The following is a 25,134-nucleotide window of genomic DNA, read 5'->3' as shown; positions in this document are numbered from 1 at the left end:
TAATGCTTTATATATAATTAATATATTTTACAAAATACATATTCATTATTGGTATGGCTATATATATATTGTTACTGCTTTATACTGTATATATCTAACATTTTTTTTTACAATTTTTTCAAAATGTTGGGTATATATATATATATATACCCAACATTTTGAAAAAATTTTAAATATATATATATATATATAGTTTTGATAGAATATTCTTTTCAACAATTTGTAATTTGTCATCAAAAATAAATTCAATTTTGTAAAATTATTGTTATTAATGTTACCGCTATATATATAAGAAATGTCTAAAAATAACTACTCTAAAATCATCTATAAATAATGAATCTCGTGACCTTCAGAAAACTAGCGAGTTCTGTATCTATTCCAAGTCTGCTAATGATTTGATGTGTCCGAGGAGTTGCATCATTGTCTTTCTGAGGAAAGGCTGTTTGCCTCTGCGCCAGTCGTGTTCCAGTGGAACTCATTAACTCTGTGTGTTTGTGAATGATACTGTTGTCTGCGAGATTACACTCATGCCTCTAGGTCACTTTGATCTCTGGAGGAAAACTCTGGTTGTCATAGATTCGGTGTCTGTGGCAACTTTGCGTTTAAGGTAATGTGATGCCCAAGGGCAAACCAGCAGAGCATTATGGGTCGGGAGGTCACCTTCTCCAGTAGCTGGCGGAGTTGTTTGGTGCGGGCGTCTCTCGAGCACATGGTCTGCTGAGGTGCAACGACCGTACACACACACCTGCCCTCGCTGTCCTGAGCCGAGCTGTACACCTGCCAGGACTCCTCTGGGTTAGCGGGTAAAACCTGTGAGAGAGCGGAGAGAACGAGAAGGGTGATCTTACCAAGTATTACAACATCTAAAGTTCATAGTCTCATTTATAATCCCATACTCATTGGCATTACAAACACTTGACACAAGATTACATAAAACCCCATCTGTTCAGACCACGCCCATATCCCCACCCACCAATCAGAATGCAGCAGCATTGCATTTACTACCAGGAAGACAAACATCAGTCTCATTCACGCACACAAAACTGCTGTTGAGTTACATCCAATCACAGTCAGTCTGGAGATAGTGAGAGTGATGAACAGATGGAGGATTGACGAACATCCGCTGGTGCAGGTCCAAAGAGCCCTAAATCTCCAAACCAATGGTGTACTTATGGAATGTTACCACACTGCAAACACTTTGATTCCAGCTGCTTTGCAGTCTTTTCATGTTATATTTGTATACAAGTTTTTGTCCACTTACAACTGTGAAAGTGAAAATGACTGTGGAAGAACTACACAAGTGCGTTACATTTGTTTTTAAATGTTACTACTTTGTTTCATTCAGTTGTTCTGTTTTGGAACTCAAGAATGTGCCCACACAAGACACGTTCGCTCGAGACATAAGACGCTGTGTCAAGTTTGACTTTTTAAACCGTATCTTAAGACATATTTAACTCACTGAATGGTATTTTCTGTATCTCATTCTAGTGAAATCGCAAACATGCTCCTGATATTCACTGACATAGCCTATAGCAGCAGTTCTGGTTCATTAAAATAAAAAAGTTTTGTTAGGGCAAATTAGAACGCTCATATTCAAAGCGAAAACATTACAAATTTTAATATTAATGAGCTAAGCGTTCGAAATTCCACGACATCACAAGCAGCGTGTCTGTGAACGCCACTTTCTGAAAACGAGAAAGAACGCGCAAGGAGGCGAGACGCGTTCCTGCATTCGGAAATTAAAATAAAAGTATAGTAGGCTACATAATGCAAAAGAATAACGCCCCCGTGTGAACGCCCCTTACAAAAACGCGGAGTTGCATCGCGCTGCTATATGCGCGAATGGATTTTTTTTACATGTTAAATGCTTAATGTCTGAACTTTTCATTTGAATTTTCAGGGAAAATAACCCGGCACTTACTCCTATACTCCGGTCCGGATAGCCGCCCTGCGCCGCGGTCAGTTTGGTGGTGTTGAGCCCCACCAGTGATGGCAGAGTCTGGGACATCCAGTTGGTGATCATGGCCATGGTGCTGAGCACCACACCGATCTTCAGCAAAGGCACGGACATCTCTGCGCACTGACCCAAACTCTCATTCTACACAAGCCACCGGGGAACCGTAACGGCGAGCATCGCTGCCCGTGAGCGCCTCGTGCATCACCATCATCCGCATCATCTCCTCTAACGGTCCCGGTTCGGACGGTCTCAGGGTGCTCATCTTGATGTATGCCGTTGGTTGAATCCGGTGTGGTTAAAGTGATGAAAACCGAGCAGTGGTGACCCTCGTCTCCGCGCTGGTCCCGTCTGGTGCCTTTTCTGTTATCCAAGCCTCTTTTGTGTGCGTTCACGCCCTTATTGGTCCGCCTTCCCAACGCAAGTGAATTACTCTGGATGGATTACAACTGCACACGCCGACTGCTCTCCGTGGATGAGAAAGGAGGCGGCGCCACGCGCTCCTATATAAGGAGAGCGCGAAGAGCCCCTGTGGGCACGAGACTCTCCACCAGGGATTTGCACTTGACAACGGATCGAGTTAATGGCCCGATATTGTCATAGCCACGCGCCAGGAAGGTTGTAAACGAAAAATCCCAATGTCACGCCCCATTCCAGGTCAGCGTGAGTGAGTAATGATCACATTTCTTCCGCGCTCTCCCTCTTACTATTCCCATATTAACTGTCACTACCAGTGTGCAAATTATACAGACATTCAGGGGCGTCAAATTTTCTGTCAGTAGCCTAGTTTTCGCGGCACAAGGTTCTTTTCGCGATTAAACTATTGTTTTAAACAAAACTTGTAATGTCACTTGTGGCTACTGAAAAGAATTTGAATTTAAACAGACAGCTGAAGGGTTATTTTAAAAAGCACCCTGCATAAATCACTTACATCAGTGTTTTTCAGAAATATAGCAAAGAACTCACAAGATGTGTCACGAGACATCAGAGGTATATATTAAACGACTGGGAAATAAAGGGAAACATAGGGGGCATATGTGGTTGGAATATCTTTATTGCAGCCTTAAACATAATATCTGACATGCACATGCGTAGATGGATTGTTGGTGAAAACTGAAATATAGACTATAAAAAGACAGAGAATCCCGAAAACGAATCCCTACACATTCAGTGCCCAAAGTGCATTTACTCAGTTTGCATTAGAATGACTCTAGCGCCCCCGTGTCGTGATCGGCGGTACTGTGGTGCAATTACACCGACTACAATCTGGCAGCATGACAGAACGAGTAGTGTGCGGTCTCATGCATCACTTGGTTAACACCTATTATTCACAGACCTAGACATGCCAGTGAGTAGTCGTGACACAGTAAGAGGTGCAAAACGCGTCATAGTTAGATGTGCACGAATCCTGATACCTTAAATAACCAAATAATATAAATAAACTGGGGAGACCGGGACTGTTTGTCACACTTCTTACTCCAGTGAATATTTCGCTGGGTAGTTTTATTTCTTTCTTATTACTTTAAAAAAAAAAGTTTTTGTGTGTTTGTGGGTGTATGTAAGTAAGTTAGGCTGCACATAAAATCTTTTGAATATTTTTCACTGTTTTGCAGGAAAAGAGATGCAGTTCATGTTGTATGTTGAACTTTATTCCCCCTGCAGTTGGGAATTTAGTCAAACTACTGTCACAACGGGAACCTGTTTAAAACGGATTTAAGAATGTTTTTTTTTTCTTCTTTGAAATATGAAACAAGTATTGCTGAACAATGTAGAAGATAGCATAAATTGAGTTTAAAATGACAAAATATATCACATACAGCACGTGACAACCTATCAATTGTCTTGAGAATACAGTTATAGTTTATAGGATAGTGTTCGCAGTTATAAAATGTATTCATATCTTCTTTGTCTTTTATTTTTTTTAATATACATTCTCAGTTGTTTAATAAATAAGTTGTTTTTTTTTTGGATAAAAACATGAATATGTCAAAGGTACTGCACTTTCCACAGACTGACCTTTGAGAGAGAGAGAGAGAGAGAGAGAGAGAGAGAGAGGCTGAGAGAGATTCAGGGAGTGTCAGGCATCCAGTTGTGTCTCTGTCAGCATATCCAACCTCACTTTAATAAAACATCACACAGAAAACATCTAAAACATTGAATCTAGGGCAGATATTCTTTCCGGGCCTGTCACTGTCTATTTTACACACACACACACACACACACACACACACACACATATTTGTTTGTTTGTGGATCAACAATGATCTGATCTTTCTGTACTGGCCTTAAAGGACTAGTTCTGCCATTATTTATTCAGTCTCACCTGTATGATTTCCGGTTTCCCGTAGAACACAAAAAGAGTTATTTTTAACAGAATGTCCAAGGTGTCCTTTTCCTTAAAATGAAATTGAATGGTGCCCATTGTTGTCAGGCAAGTTTGAAATTTCAGGCTGAATAGTTGAATGGACTACTTTTATAATGTTTTATTCTCATTTTTTTCAGAGCTCAACAGTCCAAGTCCCCATCTGCTTTAATTGTACGGAAGTGAGCAGCTCAGCTATTCTGCTAAACATCTACTTTGGTGCTCCATGAAAGAAACCAGAGGTTTGGAGCAACACAAAGGTGAGTAATTGATGACAGTTAAATATCTTCTGGACATGACATCCTTGTAGATAATGTGGTTACCACACTGGTTGCATTTTGTGTGAGAGGAGATGGAGAGAGACATAAAAGAGATGGAGTGAATGAATAATAGAGCCATAGAAACAGAAGGTCACTTCAGCACAAATCACTCTGGGCTTGAATTTGTTTGGCCTTGGGATCTCTCTGTGTGTGTGCCAATGAACAATGCAACTTGAATCACATTGGCTTGTTTTTTATTTCAGATTAATGAGCAACATATCCACCGCACATAGACTACTAGAACGCTCTCAATGTTTAACTGACCTTGTGTCACAGCCTTGGACTTATATACACTTATCTACAAATTAGCGCCTTTGGGAGGTTGTTTTTCATATTTGATGTAACATTTGGTCTCATTAGTTCTCTGTAAACTTTGTGAACCTGTCCATGTTAATTAAATACTTATTTCGAACCTAGGTTTCTTTCTGGCTCTTGATAAAAGCTGACAGTTTTTTAATTACAAAACTGTGCTAAATAAACACTTTTCAATTAAGCAATTTTTTGGCTAATGAATCAAACAATCAAACGTAATGCCAAATGTCTATGTTGATTCATTTATTTAACATCAGGAATTTAATTGGGTTTATTGGCTATTTCTCTCTGCACATTAACACTAGAATATAAAAGACAACACATGTTTTTTTTTATTATATAGAAATATGAGTGGTTTTATGAAGTTAAGACATCAAATTAATTGTGCTTGTGGTATTAAGCAGGGAATTGATCAAATGGATAGTTTTAACATTTAACCCTGACCAATGAGGTTAAAGCTAAACCTTAAAGGGGACTTATAATGCCCCTTTTACAAGTCTCTGGTGTCCCCAGAATGTGTCTGTAGAGTTTCAGCTCAAAATACCCCACAGATCAGTTATTATAGCTTGTCAAATTGGCCTCTATTTGGGTGTGAGCAAAAACACGCTGTTTTTTGTGTGTCCCTTTAAATGCAAATGAGCTGCTTGTTCCGGCCCCCTTTCCAGAAGAGGGCGGAGCTTTAACAGCTTGCGCTTCGGTTGCTCAACAACAACAAAGCTAGACAATCTCACGCAGCAAAAATGAGGATTTTCGATAACAGTGTTCAGCCTTACATTGTTCAAACCGGAGTCGACACTGATGGAGAGACTCAGGAAAAAGTTACAACTTTTAGAATGAAACTGGATGTTTCTGAACAGTTAGTGGATAAATTTATGTAGTTGCTGTGGAGTTGATTCAACTCATCGACTAGCATGTGCCGTCATTTTGTGCAAATCCAGTGTTGAATTGACCCTTGTTTGTGAAGCAGTCCGGCGTAAAATGACGGCATGGTAACAACACTCTACTACAACAACTCTTCCTCTTCTCTAAAGCAGCCCAACATGGCCTCGTTCCCTTTGTTGTGTGTTCTCAGGGGCAGGGTTTATGTAAATTTTAGGGTTATTGATGTCACTAACATGGGAAGAAGCTCATTGTAGTCCCTACCAGCCGTTTGTTGTAGTCCTTAAACAGCGAATTCTTTAAAAGAAAATATCTCCCATTGCATTGAACTTTGAGTGTGTAACTTTGCAGATGTTGTTTGTGCTCTAACAGCAACATTACACACTAAAGTTAAAAAAGTGAAATCATAATCAACTACCCCTTTAAAGGGATAGTTCGTCCAAAAATGAAAATTAATTATATCATTATTTACTCACCCTCATGTTGTTATTTTTTGTCATATTTGAAACTTGACAGCATCCGTTGACATTCAGTTTCATTGGAAATGAGCAGCGTAAACGTTCTGCCAAACATCTGCTTTCTTGTTTAACAAAAGAAGTTATTCATAAGGGTTTGGAACGACATGAAGGTGAGTACATCGTTTTTTTTTATCTGTGGGTGAACAGCTTCCTTAATCTGTATGTTCTGCACAAATACATGGATTAGTTTTACAAAACACTCGTCTGTTTGGGTCAGGTACATATTGCTATTAATTCCGAAACAAGATCTGCAGTAAACGTCCAATATGAATGTTTTATAGCTCTGTTCTCTAAGGCAACAGCAATCAATTTTACTTTCATCAATGAGAAAGAAGCAAAACCGTAATCTCAAATTGGGATTCCCTTTAACACTGTTCCTTTTATCATCTTTAATAATTCATGTGTAGGCTGTGCGATTTCTGCAGCCCCCAGCAAAACGATAATATCCTGTACTGTAGATCAGGAGCGCTAGATGGTGGTTGGTTCAGAGTGTACCAGCAGAAGCCATCTGAGCTGTTGGACAGAAGGATACTGTGGCAGCAGTAACTCATCTATAATGGTCTACAGTAAAGCCTTCAGCTTCAGGCTGCGTGTAAAAAAAATAGTCCAACATGATATAAGTGATTTATCAATCGGTCTCTACAAGAGTGCTGGATACCTCCCTAACGGTTCTGCAGTGTGTAGAGAGGAGGAGGAGGAGGAGGAGGAGAAGTCCGTGTTTTCAGAAGTTTTCTTCTGCAGAAACTTCAAATGCTCGGCCTGACTCTGGGCCCTGGTGCCCGTGGTACTGCAGAGGTGTTTGGAACGGAGCCCTGCTGTTTGAACATTTACTCTCCCCTTCCCCTGCATTTCCACTGCGTTCTCCAAGCAGTCTGTTCTTCCTGCTGTTTTCAGTGGTAGTTTATAGAATATCCGTCTGCAGCTGAAATATTACTGCTTCAAAACATAGGGATTTATTTTGTGATTTAAAAAAATATATATATCTTGGTGCTGTGTGTGAACAGATGGTAGATTTTCTTAAAAGAAAAAATGAGTGGTGTTTGACTATGCAAAATTCACAGGCAAGATTAAGGGGTGTTTTGGGTGGTTGCCAGGGTGTTGCAATGCCCGATTACATTACTTTCCCACCGCAGCACTGCCCCCACTGTCGTTTTGCTTTTTTATAAAAGTAAAAAACCATTTACTTCAGTTGGACAATGGATGCTGCAATTATAAACTGAAAGTGTCTGCTCTGCTCCATACAACACGTGCAGCAGGAGACAATCATGTGATGAGAGTAAGAAGAGATGACTGACAGGACGATGGCGGGTGCCGTTTGGTGCACAACAGATCATTGACAAACAGGGTAGAGTAGGGGGAAAACGCCCCAATTTAACTTTTTCTGTGAAGCAAAAGTTAAATGTGTCTAGAATAGATATCCTAGTTTTCAGTGACAATGACATACATTGTAAACCAAGTATGAAAAATGTCCAGAGTTTCATGTTATTGGATTTTTAACAAAAATTACATTTGTACCGTGGGGGGGCGTTTTGCCCCACAGGTGGGGTAAAATGCACTCCAGGGTGGGGCAAAATGGCCCCACTCTGACAACGCAGTTTGTTTTATACATTTACACCAAAATCAGAGTATAAGTAGTTTTAGCTTAAATTTAAAAAGACAAGCTAAAACAACAGTAGATAAATGAGAATATTTATTAATGAACCATGCTGAAAACCAGCCTATTTGAAAATTATTGTTAACTGATGCTAACTGGCTAGCTAACTAATTAGCTGGTGCTAACTTGAGGTAATTTTTAAATATAAAGTCCAAATATTTTTATTCAACCACCTAGTTAAATTACATTTGATGGAAAAACAAAGGATGTGATGTTCAGAACATTGTAACTAGAGTAATTATGATGGGGCGTTTTACCCCACAGACTGCGTTTGAAAAAAAAAATGTCATTCTGAAAATATAATTATATTTTCCTTAAATAACATGTTATACAGGCCTTACTATTATCATATCATATATAACTGTAATGTTCTGCAAAACAACAAGCTTTAAAACACCATTTTTCCTTACTGTTAAAAATGATATCACAATGATATCCGTTTTCTCTCAGGTACGTTGCCAGTATAAGCTTCACCATGAATACTTCCTCATCAACCTAGTCCATAGCAACAACAAAAGTGTATTTTGACTTTATCTAGTGGTTTTTTTGGGAAAATAGTAGGGGGCATTTTACCCCACTCTACCCTATCTTATCTTGTAAAATGTGTGGTCAGTACCGTCGCTCCCTATACACAGAGTACGCGTGCTTGCGAATTAGAAAGCGAAAGTAAAACGCGAGCGTGCATTCAAAAGCAATTTCAATATCCCTGATGCCTGCAAATTATATATAATACCGTAGGGTGTTCTGAATGGATGTTAGTGTATAGTGTGTTGGTATTTGATTGCTATGTTGTTTTGGATGGCTGCCAGGGTTATTGCTATGCTGCTAAAGTGTACTTAGTGATTTTTAGTGTGTTTCTAGGGTGTTTTGAATGGTTGTTAGTGTATTACTTTTCAGATGCTTGGTTGTTTTGGCCATTTGCTGATGTATTTCTATGTGGTTGCTAAGATTTTCTGACTCACTATAGTATTCTAGGTGGTTGCGAGGTGGTTTCTTAGTAAACAGCCTATCCATGTGTCTACAAGACTCTCTATATACTCATTCATAGCAAAATCATATTTCTGATTGCTAAAGCACACCTTTCCAAATCATTCATCTCCACAGCAAAAAAAAGAGATACTCAAAGTGCAGTAAACGCATGTTTATATAAAAAAAGTAGCGCAGTGGAATAGAAAAACATGTTCTGTGTGAACCGGTCCTTATGCATCTCTTTTTCTAAAACAGTGAACACACACACTTGCCCTTTCGCAGTTCAGATGCTACAGAATTATATAATGGACAACACAAGTATAAAGATTGAGTGCGTGCTGATGATTGATTGTCTGTCTAGTGATCGATTGGAGATTTCAAGAAGAGTGTGTGTGTGTGTGCGTGTGTGATTTATGGATTGTTAGAGAGAAACAATGAGTGTCAGGGGTGGTGAAATGCCATCATATAAACAACAGCTTGTGTTTCCTTTTAAATGCACACACGCTTTCCTTTTATCTCCTTTTCATACTCCAAACCAGACACAATCGATTAAAGGCAGAACCATTACTAATATGATAATTCTTCTTATCCACAGGCTAGATGATTCTCTTCAGTGAGACCATAATGATGACCTTTATCTCCATGAAGGTGATAAGACCATAGAAGACACGTATCTGTACCGTGGTAATCAAGAACTAATCTCATCCATTCTATAGCTGGGGGAGCTAAGCATTTAGAATGTGGATACATTATCTATTTCTCTCTCTCTCTCTCTCTCTCTCTCTCTCTCTCTCTCGTTAATGGAAGTTTGAATGGATTCTACATTTGGACTTGGGCTACATACTGAAATACGATTAGGACATTAACACAAATTGAAAAGACAGCATAAGCACCACTGGGACCAGGAGCATCAGGCCCACTGAACAGGGAACACGTGCCATGTCAGAGTTATGAGCTAAGTGGTTAATGCAAGAAAAAAAAATCCATATATATATATATAGACATTTGACATACACAATATATAACAAAAATTATATGAGATATAAATTTAAATTAAATAAAGTTTAAATAAATAAATAAAAATACATCTTTATTTATTTATTCATTAGTAACCTACAGTTATTGTAGGCTAAAAGAAAGTTGGCATAAATCAGTCGTTGCACGTCAGTTACTTTAAAAGTTTCTATCACCATCTCATCATGTCATAAGTACGGAGCCCCGCACATGACATGCAAGAAAAAAATTAAATCGTGCACACGATTTACTAATTCGTTAGCTCGATTTACTAAATCGTGCGCACGATTTACTATTACGTTCCCTCGATTTATAAATCATGTGCATGATTTATAAATCGAGGGAACAAAATAGTAAATTGTGCGCACGTTTTAGTAAATCGAGGGAATGAAATATAAATCGTGTGCACGTTTTAGTAAATCGGGGGAACGAATTAATAAATCGTGCCCACAATTTAGCCTACTATTTTTTTCCTGCATGTCATGTCCGCGACTCCTTACATTAGAACATTTTCTGTACAACAAAAAAATTTGATGATCACTGGCTGTCAAGTTTAGTTGCAGTTTTGTCTGGTTTACTAGAGACTGCGAAATCACCATGACAGGTGTATTTTGCTTTTCCTGTGTTGACGTATTTTGATTTAAAACAGGACATTTTGGGCGGAACATATCTAACACATAAATAAAGAGCTAGTTTATTAGAAATAAGTGCAATTCTTTTGTCATATGTCTCCTAGGACTTTGAAGCTTGATGCTTCTTCCTGCATTTGCCTGAAAATTCCTGTCAAACAAACTCAACGTCCTCCAATCAGTGGTGATCAAACAATGAGGGTAATATTACCTACTCAATGCTTTTATACAGTATGTTTTTAGATATATTAGGCCCTCTAGAAAAACTGCTGGTTGGATCAATTTGAATCCAATCGATGGTTGGCGCATTACTTGGACAGGGGAAATATGATGTTCCAACTTGCTTTCTGACCTAAATTATGTTACTGTCGTTTAAAATGAGATCACTTTAGACCTCATTCTGTCAAACTGTTTCAGTTTGAGAACTAGTTCAGTGGGTGAACAGATAGTGGTGGGAAATCTGTAGTATACTATGAGATTCTTCAGCTGTTCTGTGGGTGGTGTAATGGGCTTTTTTTTTATTAGTGGTGTTTAGTGAGTGGTGTTTAGTAGGTGTTCAGCATTGTGTTTCCATTAAGTAGATGTTTTGTGGGTGGTGTGTATTAAGTGGTATTTTGGGTGGGTGGTGTTTAGTAGGTGTACTTGAGAGGTGTTTAGGTTCAGCAGCTGTTAGTGTTTAAGCATTGCTGCATGTTTAGAGGCATTTTATGAGAGGTATTTACATTTAAGGAGAAGTTATTTCAGTGAGTCGTGTTTTATGAATGGTGCATGTGTTTGTGGGTGTTTAGATGTGTGTTCTGCAAGTGGTGTTAAAGATATGTTTTGAAGATGGTGTTCTGTAATCAGTGCTAATAGTTAGGATGTGTTCTTTAGGCTCTTAAAAATAAAGGTTCTTCAGGTGTTCAACTTTTCTCTCAATAGGTTTTTTGAGTTCTTATTATGGTTCTTTAAAATCCAAAAAGATCTTGAAGTCTCTATATTCAATATAATCGTATTAATGCGTGGTCCATTAAAGCACCACTACACAGATAGAGGATAAAAAGCTCTTTGAGGAACCCACACAGATTCTCCTTTGACATTAGACTCTATTTTTCTTTCTAATTGGAACCTTTATTTTTTAAGAGTGTTAGGGTTATGTCCATTAATAAGTGTGTAGGCCGGTACAATACAGAAAAATAACTCCCATACACATACAAACACTCATAAACAAACTGAAAGCCAGTTCAATTTCCACAGCGCAATTATTAAACCATGACAATTTCCTGAGAGTTTGAAACTAGATCACTGCATTTATAAGACAAGCATAAGTCCCGGCATGCATTTGCTCACACCTGTGCTCCTAAGGTACTTCATGTGTTTAATTTAACACTGACAGCAGAGCCAAAGTAAATCCCAGAATGCCGTTTTACTCTGAGGAAACACTATGTTTCCTTGTGTAGCTATGGGAAAGAGTTTTGGATATGAAATTATGGTAATACTTTAGTTTAGGGTCCAATTCTCACTATTAACTAGCTGCTTATTAGCATACATATTACTAGGATACTAGCTGTTTATTAGTACTTATAAAGCCCATATTAATGCTTTATTCAGCATGACCTTATTCTACATCCCTTAATCCTCAATTACTATTAATAAGCAGTAATTAGAGTTTATTGAGGCAAAAGTCATAGTTAATAAGTCGCACAGGTATATTTGTAGCAATTGCCAACAATACATTGTATGGGTCAAAATTATCGATTTTTCTTTTATGCCAAAAATCATTAGGATATTAAGTAAAGATCATGTTCCATGAAGATATTTTGTAAATTTCTTACCGTAAATATATCAAAAAATTATTTTTGTGAGTGGATATGCATTGCTAAAGACTTAAAAGTGATTTTCTCAATATTTTGATTTTTTTGCACCCTCAGATTCCAGATTTTCAAATAGTTGTATCTCGACCAAATATTGTCCTAACTAAACATACATCAATGGATAGCTTAATTATTCAGCTTTCAGATGATGTATAAATCTCAATTTCAAAAAATTATGACTGGTTTTGTGGTCCAGGGTAACAATTGGACCCTAAACTAAAGTGTGACCAAAATTATTTTATATGATGTGTCTTTCAAGACTCGAAAAGAGTTACATTCACTGTATTGTTCTTAAAAACACTCGTGTGTATGTGTACTGTATATGTTTTTGTGCGAGGTCTTCTTCTCTAAACCCGGGTAAAGCTAAGGAAAATGCCAAATTGTCACAGATTCAATGGGCCGTAAATCTCTGAGATGAGAAGATGACCGAGACACGCGGCGGTAATTGATGGGTTTGGCAGAGTCAGTTTGAGATTTACTTGCGCGCACATGCCGAGTAAGCATGCTGCCCCGCTGCGAGCCTAATGCAACATTTACACAGGCTGTACGGTTCACATGCTCATCCTTTCTGATCAATATGAAAATACATGCTACACTGAGACGCTGGTTAAAGTAATAACTGAAGCGTGAAGAGCACTGTTTGCATATGTAGAAGCCAAGAACACTGCGCACTGGGGAATGTTAGTAAGAGCAGCCAAATGCTCTCGAATTCTCTAGTGCAAAGCTCCAGTTTCTTTTTGTAACACTTTGCCATATTAGTGTCCATTTTAACAGGGCATACACCAGGGAAGATGCCATATTTAATTTGACTTAAATGAAAATGAGGGACACTTACAATAGATTAGGCATGTTTCATTTTCACAACACATGTTGTGTGTTTTATTTCAGTGAACAATTAAAATCAAGGAAGAGGTACAGTTTAACCCATTAATCTACTATTACATCTTTTCATTAATGTAAAATTAAATATAGCATCTATCCTAAGTTATATAGAAACCATTATGAAAAGTGTTTGCCCCAATTTGAAAAATGTATATATTCATTCCCCCTCTTTTTGTGAGATAATCATAATTATGCCCTATGTACACTTTTTCAAATTAACTCTTTCATGTAATTATTGTGGTGTTAACAATAACAATATGCAATTAAAACTCCACAAAATAATTACATGAAGTGTGTTAATATTACGTAGTTCTCAAGTTTTGTTTGCAGTCTCCCAAGGCCTTTAATACACTGTAAAAATGAATTGTTGGTTTAACTTAACTTAAAAAGTATGTTACCTGCTTGCCTTACAATTTTGAGTTCATTGAAATTAAAAAATTTGAGTTAATACAATGAAGGCGATTGGTTTAATCAACAGAAACTCAAAATATTATGTTATCTGAACTACATTAATTTTCTAAGTTGATTTGACAAAAGAAAAAATGTTATGATAACAAATCATGAAAATTATTTCTTACAGTGTAGCTCAAAAACATACAATCTAAAATATGCTGGGGTTTTTAACCCAAATTTGGGTCAAAAATGGACAAACCCAAATGTTGGGTTAAATTTTTAAATTAATTTTTTAACCCAATGACTGGGTTTGTCCATATTTAACACAAATTTGGGTTGAAAAAACCCAGCATTTACCTCATGGCTTGTACGAGTTATGTGTTAACTTGTGATAACACACTTAAAACATCCTTTAGGGTCTCAGAGACCCCAGGTATAAAATATGAATACATGCAATGAAATACAACATAAGATCCTCTCTAGAGATACATTTCTGCTAGATTTATTTTGTGTTTTTCTGCAATGTGTATTTTTCATGGTTGAACTGACCCCAAACAAAAGCAACGTGACTGTACTAGATATCATTCTGGTCACACTTCTGAAAAATGCATGTTTAATTTTGGATAATATATGCTGGATATTAGAAGAACATATTAAAAGCTTTCATTATTGTTATTTTTACACATACAGTGCTGTATGTGTGTCCCAAAACAAAGAATACATTGTCAGTCTCAACAGTACATGAGGATTAAATATACTGTAACATGAATCCTAATGTATGTGACAATGAATGTTTCCTTTCATTCATGAGGCACAAATATGTAAATCGTGCGCTTTCCTTGCAACTTGGTCGCGTGCAGATTGTTTCTTATGTTTGCTGTGAGCTGTAATAAGTATAACCGTGGACTCTTCATATCTCTCTGCTTGTAATCCCGTCAATTAATCTCCTTTTCCCAGTTATCTGGCTAATTCACCGCAGCCTGATCTGTGTTCGATGTGTGTGTGTGTGTGTGTGTGTGTGTGTGTGTGCGTGCGTGCGTGTGTGTGTGTGTGTGTGGGAGGTAAAGATGGCGATAGACCTACTTGCGTGAGTTCCGTGCCCATCAGCACCAGCACGATGAGACTCAAGAGCTTGTTCACGCGCTGCATCTCGCGCCTCCGCTCGCTCGGACTCGCTCTCGCATGCAGATCCGGTCCGGTGCCTCGTTAAGACCCGCTCGTTGATGCTCTCTCCTCGCTCCTCTGTCCCCGGTCTCTCGCTTCTCTCTCTTTCTCTCTCTTCTCAGCAACAGAATGACAGAGAAACAGAACTCGGTCTCGCGCAGCCGTCTCTGGGCATCTCGCGCGCGGAGCGTCGTCTCGCGCCTCCCGTTTTCTCCCGTGTGTCTTTCTGCCTCCCGTCGACTCCTGTCCCCGTTAGATTAGCGGCTCTGGAGGTTTAGCGTCACGCAGGGTGGTCTGGTTAGCCCAAAACTTTGTGTGTATCTCGTTGCGTGAGGCAGAAAGATTGGGGAGTGCGAGCGCGAGCTGTCCGAGGTGCTGAAACCGGATGTGACATGCGGCGCGCGTGGGAAATTCAACGGGGATGCGCGAGAGGAGGAAGAGCGGGACTGAGCTAATTGGTAGAACCTTGCGCGGCGTCAAAACAGTCTGACTACACTTGTGATATTTTTTTTTTTTTTCTGTAAATGACATTAAAAATGAAGGATACATTCATACAAGCCTACGTATTTCAAACGAAGTATGTTTTCTGAAGAAAGTCAGGTCGTTGCCAGGGCATTGCTGCAGTTGCTAAGATGTCTTTTGTGGTTTTGGGTGTGTTTATGGGAATAAGATCCTTATATTTATTAATATTTAGCAAGGATGTCTTAGGTTGAGGTTTTTATTACATCAAAGAATCCTGATTTATTTTTTTTCGCATTTTCCTCAGAAATATTAAGCAGCACGACTTTCAACATTGATAATAATAATAAATGTTTCTTGAGCAGCAAATCAGCATATTAGAATGATTTTTAGAAGGATCATGTGACACTGAAGACTGGAGTAATGATGATGAATATTCAGCTTTGCCATCACATGAATAAATTACATTTTAAAATAGAAAATAATTATTTATTTATTTATTTTTTTAAAAGAAAGAAACAAAACAAAACAAAAAAAAGTACTGACCCCAAACACCCCAAAGTCTGAGTTTTTAAATGATAAAACATCAGATATACTGTTCCAAACACTAAAGTTACAAGTCACTGAGCAAAAATAAAGAAAATTAAAGTAATTTCTGAGAAAAGATGCTGTAACATTTGTCAAGATGCCACTTGAATTGATGTTTTATCATCTTTGCAATGACATTCAGACAATGTCCAAATAACTTTGGGGCCTCTCTATGTGTGAGGAGACAGGAGTAAGTTGTGGTTAGTTAAGTTTGGAAGATTTATATTATCAATAGCAGCATTATTCCAGACCTATGCATTATTGATTGGTGTGTGGAAGCCATTATAGCAAATTTATATGTCTTTTTTTCCACAGCAGAAACCACGAGCAATGTGTTCAGCCTGTATAAGACATTCAGACTAACAACCGTGTAGATAATATATTGAGGTGTTTAAAAATATGATTAAATATTAAAATGATTCATATCAGGAGCACAGTGTTCAATATAATAAAGCAAAGGCTGCATCTTATGATTTCAGTATAAGCATTAATGATTCAGTTTGGTTTTGAAATTTGTGTCAGTGCTTGTTAATACAATTGCTGCTTAACAACAACAGCAGGTGCTTTTCTAACGTCTAAATCAACTCATGTTTTTGTCACCAACAAAGAGATTCGCAGAGCGTAAAATGTGTATTGATCTATTTATGGCATGAGAAAACACATTTACATGTAAATTTATGTATTTTGTATACGCAAATTGTGCAAAGAGATTAATTTTGCCATTAATCTTCAATGGGTGATTTCTGTAGCTGCATTTTACAATATTATCACCTCTCTGTGAAAAGGAAGTTTTACTTCCTACCGTATATTATCATCAGTGAAAACTGTTGATTTCAAGTTCACACAATGAGTACAATTAGACAAGCCTGCTTATCCACTTTATTCGCCTGAGGCGGTTTGTTGACCTCTTGCCAAAACATTGAGTGTGACGACACCATTCAGACATTTGGCAGCTAATTAATTCATTTGAATGATACATTTATTTCAGGTTTTGTTGCTGAGCAACACGCCTGCTTGCTCACTGGATCATCTATTGATATTGGTTGTGCAATGAGAAAATTAACATGTCATTGATACCCAGTGATGAATGCATGCATAAATTTAAGGTGAGGAATCGGATGTCGATGTTGAGAACATGTCACATGAAAAATAACATCCTTGTTAACTGTAGAAGATTTGGTGCTACTGTATGATCTCCTGTGCTGCACACTGAAATTTCTCAATGTCTGACAATCTGCATCAAGTCTGGTCCAGTCTCTATATTATTCTGTTAGTCACCACAAATGGTACTATGCTATGAAGTGTTCCTTTTAAAGATTTTATGTTGAATACTCCAATACAGTGATTAGTTCTTCCACAGGTATGCTTTATAATATCACTCTGGTATCTTTTAAAGTGGACCCCTTTTCACAAGATGTAACATAAGTCTCTGGTGTCCCCAGAATGTGTATTTGAAGTTTCAGCTCAAAATACCCCACAGATCATTTATTATAGCTTGTCAAATTTGCCCCTATTTGGATGTGAGCAAAAACACACAGTTTTTGTGCGTGTCCCTTTAAATGCAAATGAGCTGCTGCTCCCGGCTGCTTTCCAGAAGAGGGCGGAGCTTTAACAGCTCGCGCTTTGGTTGCTCAACAACAACAAAGCTGGACAATCTCACGCAGCCAAAATGGCGATTTTTTTTTTTTTTTTTTTTAGAAACGGTGTTCAGCCTTACATTGTTCAAACCGGAGTCGGACACTGATGGAGAGACTCAGGAAGAAGTTACAACTTATAGAATGCATCTAGACGTTTCTGAATAGTTAGTGGATAAATTTATGTAGTTGCTGTGGCGTTGATTCAACTCATCGACTAAAATGTGCCGTCATGTTAATCTTTCGTGCAAATCCAGCGTTGAATTGACCCTCGTTTGTGGACAACAACACTCTACTACAACAGCTCTTCCTCTTTTCTAAAGCAGCCCAACATGGCCTCGCCCCCTTTGTTGTGTGTTCTCGGGGGCAGGGTTTATGTAAATTTTGGGGTTTGTGATGTGACTAACCCAGTAAGAAGCTCGTTGTAGTCCCTACCTTGTTGTAGTCCTTAAAAAGTGATTTCTGTAAAAGAAAATATCTCCCTTTGCATTGAACTTTGAGCGTCGTAACTTTGCAGATGTTGTTTGTGCTCTAACAGCAACATTACACACTAATTAAAGTTAAACATGTGAAGTCATAATCAAGGATTCCTTTAAAAAGATTGTGTTTCATTGTGGACTGATAAAAAACCTATTGTCCTTGCATCGGATTGCCGTTTCAGACTTTATATTGCATTAGCAGCTCTGGTAACATATTCAGTGTAGTTCATAGACCTTTCTCATGAATTATCAATGATTTAATGTGAAGGTTTAATCAGTTTCACAATTGGAGGTGCAAAGAGATTGAATTTCTGCTTGTAAAGACCAGGTGAAATTCATCTGCAATGCAACCTCATGTCAGAGAAGGGTTGGGTTCGGTTAGACGTTTTTACCTTATTCATTAAAGCACCCTTTCATTCATGCAATCTAACATTTAGAGCAGTTATAAGGCTGGAAAGCATGACATTGGGGGCGCTAAATGGGAGTGCTAACCAGGATGCTTTCATTCTTTTACCTGTTCTGACCCCCGATGTCTTGCCGTGATACAGAAAATCTGCAATGATCTCTCTCTGTGGCTGTGAAAGATTTACTAAAACCGATTTTTCCCTGTAGAAATGTCAATACGAGTACTGTGTACAGAACATCAGATCTCCTGCGTCGCTGCAGTTTATTCTGTCCTGGCAGAAAACTAGACACAGGGAACAGAGCTTGTCTCAGTGCTTTTATATTTATACAGCTCTCTGCGTGTATGGTGCGATCTCCTCGCTGGCAATGTTTCTCGTGGGAACACAACCTAATTGGTTTCATCTCAGCCGGCTGTTTTATGAACATTAGCGCTCGTAAAATATCTTTATGCGTGTGTGTTTTTGCACGGTGTGTTCGGAGCATTGATCAAGCTGAGAAACTGCATATAGGATTCTTTACTGGAGTGAAATAAAGGAGGCTGAATTTCATTTCTCCCGTGCACAAATACGTGCTCTATTTTCTCGCACATCTATGTGTTTATGTGTCCATGTGTCAGTGAATGCTTTATATTATGTCATTAAATAGGTTATGACATGAGAAGTTAAATTTGCCTTGATCTTTTGACATATAAGAGGTCTTTGTACCATTAACACATAAGTTTCATGGTTTAAGGGGCCATTTTCAACTAAAAATGGAAAACTTTTTTATGTGTTTTGGTCGTTCATTTACATGACACGTGTTTTGGGGGCCTGAAAACGCAAACATTTGAAAACAGTTATCGTCTAATGTTACGTCTAATGCGTGTAATGTTTCTTTACAAAGTGGCATCGCCAACTACTGGCCTGGCAGCATAATACAGTGTTTTAGTCATTTTTGCGGATCCATGTGAATGGGGATCATTTTGATAATTTTGTCGTCTGTATGCAAAAAACACAATGGAATAACTTTTTAGTTTTTAGTACATTGTTGTCGTGTAAACATACCCTAAAACGTCCTCCTCATTATAAACAAAGCATTTATTTAATCAAGCTCCAAAAATGGCTCATTTGGATATTGTGTGATTTGTGATGTCACATGGGCAAATACATTTGCATATGACTGCCTCCAGAGCAAGACATCGACGAATAGTTATACATCATCGGACCACAAGCCCCGCCCACTGGCATTCAGTCGCTTAACTGCTGGCATTTGCCTACACTGGATGTGAGCGTCGTGTCAAACGCAAATAGAACTCATTATAATCACTGATGCTGTCTACACTGGATACAGTATACAGTATATTCTGACATACTTCATGCGCTTGAGTCTGTCAACAGCAGGACAAATGGAAGAGTGAATGAATGTTCCCATTTAAATAGCTCATTTGCGTCTCTGTACAGACTTCAGAAGGATCCCAAGTGGATGGTTTATTTTAATGGCATTCCGTTAATGTTTGTTCGGAGCATTTTATTTTGTAAACGAGGCACACTGTAATGGAGAGTTCGCAAAGAAACTTTTATTGACAGATGAAGCAGTCAGCGTGGATCTGACAGCAGCTGCATAAGTAAATGATTTCATAATGCACTGTCTGTAAATTATGGTTTTATATGCATAATGTTTTCAAAACACTTACTTGCATGCCATAGCGAGTGGGCATTGATGCTGTTTCCTGTGCAATGATGTTAGCCGATCATAACAGTGGCCGTTTACTGAAAACCCTTAAAAGAACCTCTGAAAACAGATCATTTCAGACAGAAGTGCAGAATGAGGGCTGAAAATAATAATTTTTTGGCATATATATATATATATATATATATATATATACGTTTTTTGTTTTTTTGTGTGTGTGCGAAAACTTTATTAACATTATAAGTGAACCTCAAGGAACATATTAAAATACAAAAAAAAAAAAAAAAAATCCATGTCATGACCCCTTTAAGTTATAGCGTGTGTATGTGTGTGCACTTGTATGTTTGCATGCTCTATTTCACATTTTGTTTATATGCTTTCTGCTCCTCTCTCTCATTCTTATTCAAACTCGCTGTGATTTACTTGGACTCTGACTGCCAGATATTATGTAACTGGGCATTTTGATGCCATCCTGAATTGGTCACAAAGACAGACAGACATAACCACCCACAAACTGTGTCATTCTGCTTTTTCTCAAAGAGGTCTGAAGATTCATTTACTGCACCCAGAGGCAAAAAGAGAGAGATAGAGAGAAAATCTGCTCCAAAAACTAGTGAGCTTATGTGATGTTTGCTGTTTACATAGGCAGGCTTTCTCAGGCTTGGCTAATTGTGCAGGATTTTGAAAGGATTTCTCTGCTTTGGTGTTCACAAGTTCAGCCACCATAAACTGTCAGTGTGAATCTTGTTTATTGTGAGCTTTCATGCAAAAATGTGGGGCCACAGTCAATTCTCATCTGATGCTATTGTCTGAGTAACATGCCTGAAATATAATCTGATTGCACTATATTTTGTTTATGCTTATATTTTAAATGTTTACATTACATTGCAAGTTTGGGGTCAGTAAGATTTTCTTTTTTGGAAGAAGTCTCTTCTGCTCACCAAGGCTGCATTTATTTGATCAAAATAAAACATTATTTTTGTGAAATAATATTACAATTTAAAATAATTGTTTTCTATGTGAATATATTTTAAAATGTAATTTATTCCTGTGATGCAAAGCTGAATTTTCAGCATTGTTATTTCAGTGTCACATGATCCTTCAGAAAACATTTTTTTTCAGGATTCTTTGATAATAGAAAGTTAAAAAGAACAGCATTATTTGAAATTTACATATAAATGTCTTTACTGTCACTTTTATCAGTTTAATGCATCCTTGCTATAAAAGTATTTCTTATATATATATATATATATATATATAAATCTTACTGACCCCAAACTTTTAAATGGTAGTTTAGGTTGTAGTTATGTAGTTTATTTATGTAAATATGATGGTTGATGGTTTAAATTGCCCAAAGAATGTCTTTGACTAAAATGTTGCAGTTCAACACAGATTTACAGGTATGCATTTTATGACTTAGTGATTGTTTTCTTATTGACTGTGGCATGATGACTGTGAGGGCTTTTACTGTAAGACTGTCAAGAAGTTAAATTGTTTTTTTTTTTTTACATGAAATTGCTTTAAAATGCAAAATAACATTATTTATTTAGTATTTAGTGATCGTTAGAGAGGGTCTGTAAGTCTGAGGCATCAATGAGGGCAGAGTTGTTTATCTAGAGATCAGGGATGATGTAACCACCATAAACCCGATATTCAGTTAGAAATGTTCCAAACATACACTTTCTTTGCTCTGTTAAGATATTTTAAAGGGGACCTATAATGCACTTTTCAAAAGATCTAATATAAGTCTCTGGTGTCCCCAGAATGTGTCTGTGAAGTTTCAGCTCAAAATACCCCACAGATCATTTATTATAGCTTGTCAAATTTGCCCCTATTTGGGTGTGAGCAAAAACACGCTGTTTTTGTGTGTGTCCCTTTAAATGCAAATGAGCTGCTGCTCCGGCCGCTTTCCAGAAGAGGGCGGAGCTTTATCAGCTCACGCTTCGGTTGCTCAACAACAACAAAGCTGGAGAATCCCACACAGACAAAATGAGGATTGTCAGTAACGGTGTTCAGCCTTACATTGTTCAAACCGGAGTCGACACTGATGGAGAGACTCAGGAAGAAGTTATAACTTTCAGAATGAAACTGGACGTTTCTGAATGGTTAGTGGATACATTTATGTAGTTGCTGTGGAGTTGACTCAACTCATCGACTAGCATGTGCCGTCATGTTAATCTTTTGTGCAAATCCAGCGTTGAATTTACCCTTGTTTGTGAAGCAGTCCGGTGTAAAATGACGGCATGGTAACAACACTCTACTACAACAACTCTTCCTCTTCTCTAAAGCAGCTCAACATGGCCTCGCCCCCTTTGTTGCGCTTAGGGTTTATGTAAATTTTGGGGTTGTGATGTCACCAACCTGGGAAGAAGCTTGTTGTAGTCTCTACCAGCTGTTTGTTGTAGTGCTTAAAAAGTGATTTCTGTAAAAGAAAATATCTCACTTTGCATTGAACTTTGAGCGTCACAACTTTGCAGATGTTGTTAATGCTCAAACAGCAACATTACACACTAACTAAAGTTAAAAAAAGTGAAATCATAATCAAGGACCCCTTTAGAGAATGTTTCAGGTGAAAGTCAATGAGATTCAAAACAACATCGGACTCCACTGACTTTCATTCGACTTTCTACAGAATAAGTAATTTTGGGGTGAACTATCCCTTTATATGATTACATTTGGTCCCTTAATCCTGAATACAAGGTTACATCAGTGCTAGAGATCAAACATTTTTTGTACAAGTGGGAAGCATTTTCCCCATAGAGATCCATTACGGATTCAGTAGTGTCTGTCAGGGGCTTAATTTACTTCCTCAGATTTAAAAATATCTCTAATTATGGTTTGACAGACATCATGAGATGAGGTGACCTAGTTAGTGTTAACATCTGCATTTTAAATGAGCAGCAACGGGGGGAAAAATCTGTTTCGGAAGAGCTGGACAGAACGAGGAAGAGAAGAAACATTATGTAAGGGGAAAAATGTTTCCTCACTCATGGAAAAGAATGGAAAAAAGTGAATAATTGCATCAAGTGTGCACTGTGTTTTGAGTCCTGACCTTTTCGGGAGGATCAGTCCTGCCTATTAAAACTAATCTCAGCGCTCATCTCACTCTGCAGACTCACACGTGCACACGCACACACACACACACACACACCAGAGCTTATCACTCAAAATAAGCAGATCAATACAGAGATCAATATACAAACATCCACACACAAGTGAACAAACACTCCCACAAACAGGGCAAAGTCTGTATGACAAACAAAACACAGGCCTGATTACATCCAGAGGGCTGCTCAGATACTAGACTGGTTATGGCGTCACTGTTGGGGAGTAACTAGATTAACTAGAAGATTTGTTTTAGTGAATCAGTTTGTGTAGACGATATGTAAATGAACCAGTTCAAAAAGAAATAATTCACTGATTCAGCACAGAAGTGTCTTTGTCTTTTCATAGCAAAATATTTTGTTAATGCTGCTGTTTTCAATAGTTATATATATTTTTTGTATATATTTTTGTATTTATGTTTAATGCTTAATCAAGATTTGATCAAGATTTTTGTTAGTTGCTTCTATTGGAGCTTTTTTTTTTTTTTATTAGAATTGCACTGTTATGTTAGTATTTCAGTATTGTGCTGCTTGTATAACTTGCTTGACTTGCTTCAACTGCATTAAATAATGAGCAGTTTGTAACTACATTTATAAAGTAGTTTCTCCAGCAGTGGACATCACAAAATCTGCTAAGGCAAAAAGTTGTAGAAATATGTCCATATATTTTGCTATACCCGTCATGCAACAGGAAAGACAGGAGTGGAGATGATCTGTGATTTGGTGGCTCAATCCATTATTGTGTAATTCTCAACCTTACAGTGTGATTAAGAGCCCTCCGCCAGACAGGCAGTGTTCTGACATTTACGTTTCCTTTACGAGTCCTGAAATTCTTGTCAAAACCAGTGAAACACGGAGGTGTAGATAATAATTCAACTAAAAGTTGATTTGCTTTGAACTTAGAGAAGATTTATGCCGAGCTTTCCAGATTCACAGCCTGTCGGAGAGCGTTGATCATTTTAATCATTTCATACAGGCTTCTCTCGGCATCACTGTTACTATTGCTCATACTTGTGGTTAGTGATTTGAACAAACCCCTAACCCAGTGGTTCCCAACCTTTTTTACGCCAAGGCCCCCCTCCTCTCCGAATCGATACTGCAGGGCCCACCTCCAACCGCAAAGGGCACTTTCACTTTCGCGATCAAAGGGGCAGGGGCTCAAGCCCCCAGCCCCCAGCACTGGTTTTCTTTTTCCAACTGAGAGAGTTAGTTTGCGTTTTGAGCCACCGTTCAGTCTGTATTTCACAGCAGCACGATGAGAAGCGGCCTGGGTTGATCCAAAACAATCACAGAATACGTATGAGAGAGGTGATGCCTTGTTTTAAATTAATTATTTGAATTTATCTTTTTTTAATGTAACGTATTAATAATTAAATTTAATGAATTATATTGATATATTTAAAATAATTTTAAGTTATCTCGCGGCCCCCCTGGAGGATCACTGAAGACCCCTAGTGGGCCACAGGTTGAAAACCACTGCCCTAACCCTAAGTATTAAACTTAGGTGCACCATCTCTGCTACAAATATGATTTATACTAGGGATGCACCGATATCGATACCAGTATCGGTATCGGGCCAATACCAAGCTCGTGTACTTGTACTCGTACTTGTAAAAATACCCCAGATACCAAAGTCGAAGATGAACGAAAGTCTTACGAATTTGGAACAACATGAGGGTGAATAACAGAATTTTCATTTTTGGGTAAACTAACCCTTTAACTGTCATTTTATTCTTATTTTCAAAGAAAAACGTTAAGAAGGTTTTGTATTCATAAAAATACTTAAGAATTAGAATTCTTGAAATTGATTAAAAATCGTGAATCACTTTTCAAAGTTAGAATAACCTCCAACTTAAATCCCCAAATGTATAAAGCCTATCATTTTATTTGTAAG

The 25,134-nt window shown here is 37.8% G+C and overlaps 2 protein-coding genes and 1 long non-coding RNA gene across 6 annotated transcripts in view; 2 read left to right on the top strand and 1 right to left on the bottom strand.

The window, feature by feature from the left end:
• olfm1b (olfactomedin 1b) overlaps positions 1–15,316 on the bottom strand; it is a 33,776-nt gene extending 18,460 nt beyond the window's left edge. The window contains exons 1-2 of one of the 2 annotated variants that reach the window (XM_051877845.1): positions 14,823–15,316; positions 661–810 (exon numbers count right to left, since the gene is read on the bottom strand). In XM_051877845.1, coding sequence (XP_051733805.1) covers positions 661–810; positions 14,823–14,888 — 216 coding nt within the window. In that variant the 5' untranslated portion in view covers positions 14,889–15,316. Of the gene's footprint in view, positions 1–660; positions 811–1,921; positions 2,399–14,822 lie in introns of those variants that run through there. The other variant, XM_051877844.1, reaches the window with a different exon arrangement.
• The window catches only part of rpl35 (ribosomal protein L35), a 518,047-nt gene that overhangs the window by 16,010 nt on the left and 476,903 nt on the right, over positions 1–25,134 (top strand). The gene's annotated exons all lie outside the window — the stretch shown is intronic.
• LOC127503791 (uncharacterized) overlaps positions 2,492–25,134 on the top strand; it is a 34,064-nt gene continuing 11,421 nt past the window's right edge. Inside the window, exons 1-4 of one of the 3 annotated variants that reach the window (XR_007927212.1) lie at positions 2,492–2,621; positions 4,457–7,690; positions 9,564–9,652; positions 10,719–10,812. This is a non-coding gene — a long non-coding RNA (uncharacterized LOC127503791). The remainder of the gene's footprint in view (positions 2,622–4,456; positions 7,691–9,563; positions 9,653–10,718; positions 10,813–25,134) is intronic. The other 2 variants (XR_007927210.1, XR_007927211.1) reach the window with 2 other exon arrangements.

Source organism: Ctenopharyngodon idella, chromosome 21 (assembly GCF_019924925.1).
Source record: "Ctenopharyngodon idella isolate HZGC_01 chromosome 21, HZGC01, whole genome shotgun sequence".
NCBI lineage: Eukaryota > Metazoa > Chordata > Actinopteri > Cypriniformes > Xenocyprididae > Ctenopharyngodon > Ctenopharyngodon idella.
The sequence above is the reverse complement of the archived record's forward strand: the minus strand, read 5'-3'. Positions and strand labels throughout refer to the sequence as shown.